Genomic DNA, 2,500 nt, shown 5'->3' on the forward strand with positions numbered 1-2,500 from the left:
CCCTTCTGTGATTTATCTTCCTCAGTTACCTGTAACATTAAATTGTTTCAATTGTTTTGAATTATTTATCTTAAAGTTCTTTGTATTCTAATGGTTTTATTCTTCAGTAAATGAATGCATATCAAGCTGTCATAATAGTATAATATAAGAGAGAAGTTTCATATAGATAAATCTGATTAGTGGTGTATACAGCTCCCGCCCTATCCTTACATAACTAATGAATCATGCCGCTTCTGAATTTTCTTCGATCTTCCTTGGGTGCCCAGGGCGCTATTCATAACCAGTGACGCAGGGGACACGTCACGCTCACACCCGCTTCAACACAGGTATAAAGGCGTGAGTGCTCCAAGAATCTTTAGTAAACGAACAGATACCGTCACAGCATCGCCTCTGCACACAAGTTGTTTCATCGTAGTACATCAGCTTTCGAAATGGCTCCCACTCAGAACAAGAACTCAAGTGAGGTTAATGCAGCTTCGTCTGAGGTTAAATGTTGCCACTGCGGAGAGATGAAGAGCTCGTGGGACATGTTCCTTCCCATCACTCACAGGGGAAGCTTCTTCCAGGACTCCTTCTTCTCAAACATTCACCAGCACTTCGACGCTGCCGTCAAGGAGGTCCTGGACAAGTGGAGTAGCTCTGACATCAGGCTGACTAACCACACGGAGGACGCGAACATCCGCCACAGTGATGTCATTGGCCGATACAGAAGACTTCGATCCATCGACCTGAAGGAGGAGAACCAGGCTGTCACTGTCACGTCGGATGACACAAGTCACAAGGTTTGTCCCACTGACATGACACAATTACGTATCATTACATTACTGATTTTCAACTGATCATTCTTATCAACTGATTTATCAATTTAATTTCTTAACTCATGTTTGATATGCAAGCGGAATGATAAAGGCAACATTTTTGCAGGTGGTGCTGGACGTGCATGAGTTCTTGGGAGGAGACGTGACGGTGAAGGTGGTCGGCGAGAAGGAGCTGGTGGTGGAAGGACGCGTGGAAAAGAAGGCGGAGGGAAATTCCTGTGCGGCGCTGCACTCCTTCAGACGCCGCTTCTCCCTGCCACGCCTTACCGACATGGCGGCCATCACCTCCGCCATGTCCTCCGACGGTGTTCTCACCATCACAGTGCCCAAACTGGTGGGTGTTTTATCTTCTTTTGTCTTCCTTTTTTTATCGCAGTGTATTATATAAAACTTTAAATCGTAAATTTCGCGAAGGAACTTTATGTTATCAACTTTGCGTCTTTTTTTATCAGGAGAATGAAGACAATCAAAGGACTACCATCATCCCCATCAAGATCGAAGAGACGAATTCACAGACAAAGGCTTCCAAAACAATAGCTTCACAAAACACAAATAAACAGGAAATCAGATGCGAACACTGCAGCCGGGACGCCATCTCCAAGAAGGAGACCAACAAAGCAGTCAGTGAAACGTGTGTCAAGAAAGAGAGCGAGTCCTGTGAATCCGAGACAAGATCCTCGGCACTAAATTCCTTCGCTGGACATAACGTCTTCCCGATCGTGCGCAGAGGACTCTTCTTCGACGATTCCTTCTTCCAGGAAAGCTGGAAGGATTTCCAGAGGGCGGTGAAGGAAGTGCTGAACAAGTGGGGGGAACAGTCCTCCATTGGCGACGACCTAACGCGCTACAGAAGTCTCCGAAGCCGTGATTTGAGAGAAGAAAACCAAGCTGTCACTTCCTCGGAGGATGAACGTCAACACAAGGTACTAGGAGTACCAAGTCACACTAATACTACCACAGTGAAATCAAAATCATGTGTGATTTAATTAAGAAGTTGATCTTCTTCCTGTAAAATTCATGTTTCCGCCTCTTTTTTCAGTTCGTTCTTGACGTGAAAGATTTCAGCGACGGCGGAGAGATCAGCGTGAAGGCAGTGAACGACAGAGAGTTGGTGGTCGAAGGTCGCAAAGAGAAGCAGGGAGATGGGTCGAGGTGTTCTCAGCAGTTCCTTCGGCGCTTCGTCGTTCCTGGAGACATCCAACTGGATGCCGTCACCTCAGTCGTATCTTCTGACGGCGTGCTCACTATCTCGGCACCTAAGAAGGTAAGGCATGTACCCATTCACCTGCATCAACATCACAAGCTGAAAGACTATGTCTTAAAGGTAATAACTGATGGGGTTCTCCATTAACAGCAGCCGAAGCTCCAGGTGAGGGAGGTTTCCGTGCCCATAAGCATTGAAGGAAAGAAAACTGATCCTGCCGTCACCGCCATGCAGAGTGGAAATCTCAAATCGAATGAGGCTTCAACAGGCGCTGTCGCAAAGGAAAATAAACCGCAAAATGCCACTCCCGTACCCAGCGCCATCTCCGCTCCGTCTAAGGTACCCTCGACAGCCAGTTCGACTCGCGGAAATCTCAAATCGAATGAGGCTTCAACAGGCGCTATCGCAAAGGAAAATAAACCGCAAAATGCCACTCCCGTACCCAGCGCCATCTCCGCTCCGTCCAAGGTACCCTCGA

General features: G+C 47.2%; 1 protein-coding gene across 1 annotated transcript in view; it reads left to right on the top strand.

Moving 5' to 3' along the window:
* LOC125028556 overlaps positions 1-2,500 on the top strand; it is a 4,216-nt gene that overhangs the window by 939 nt on the left and 777 nt on the right. The window contains exons 1-5 of the mRNA XM_047617946.1: positions 1-782; positions 925-1,152; positions 1,271-1,741; positions 1,858-2,082; positions 2,173-2,500. The exon at positions 1-782 is cut by the window's left edge and continues 939 nt beyond it; the exon at positions 2,173-2,500 is cut by the window's right edge and continues 47 nt beyond it. Of these exons, the coding sequence (XP_047473902.1) occupies positions 432-782; positions 925-1,152; positions 1,271-1,741; positions 1,858-2,082; positions 2,173-2,500 (1,603 nt within the window). The 5' untranslated portion in view covers positions 1-431. The remainder of the gene's footprint in view (positions 783-924; positions 1,153-1,270; positions 1,742-1,857; positions 2,083-2,172) is intronic.

This window comes from Penaeus chinensis, chromosome 9 (assembly GCF_019202785.1).
Source record: "Penaeus chinensis breed Huanghai No. 1 chromosome 9, ASM1920278v2, whole genome shotgun sequence".
Lineage (NCBI taxonomy): Eukaryota > Metazoa > Arthropoda > Malacostraca > Decapoda > Penaeidae > Penaeus > Penaeus chinensis.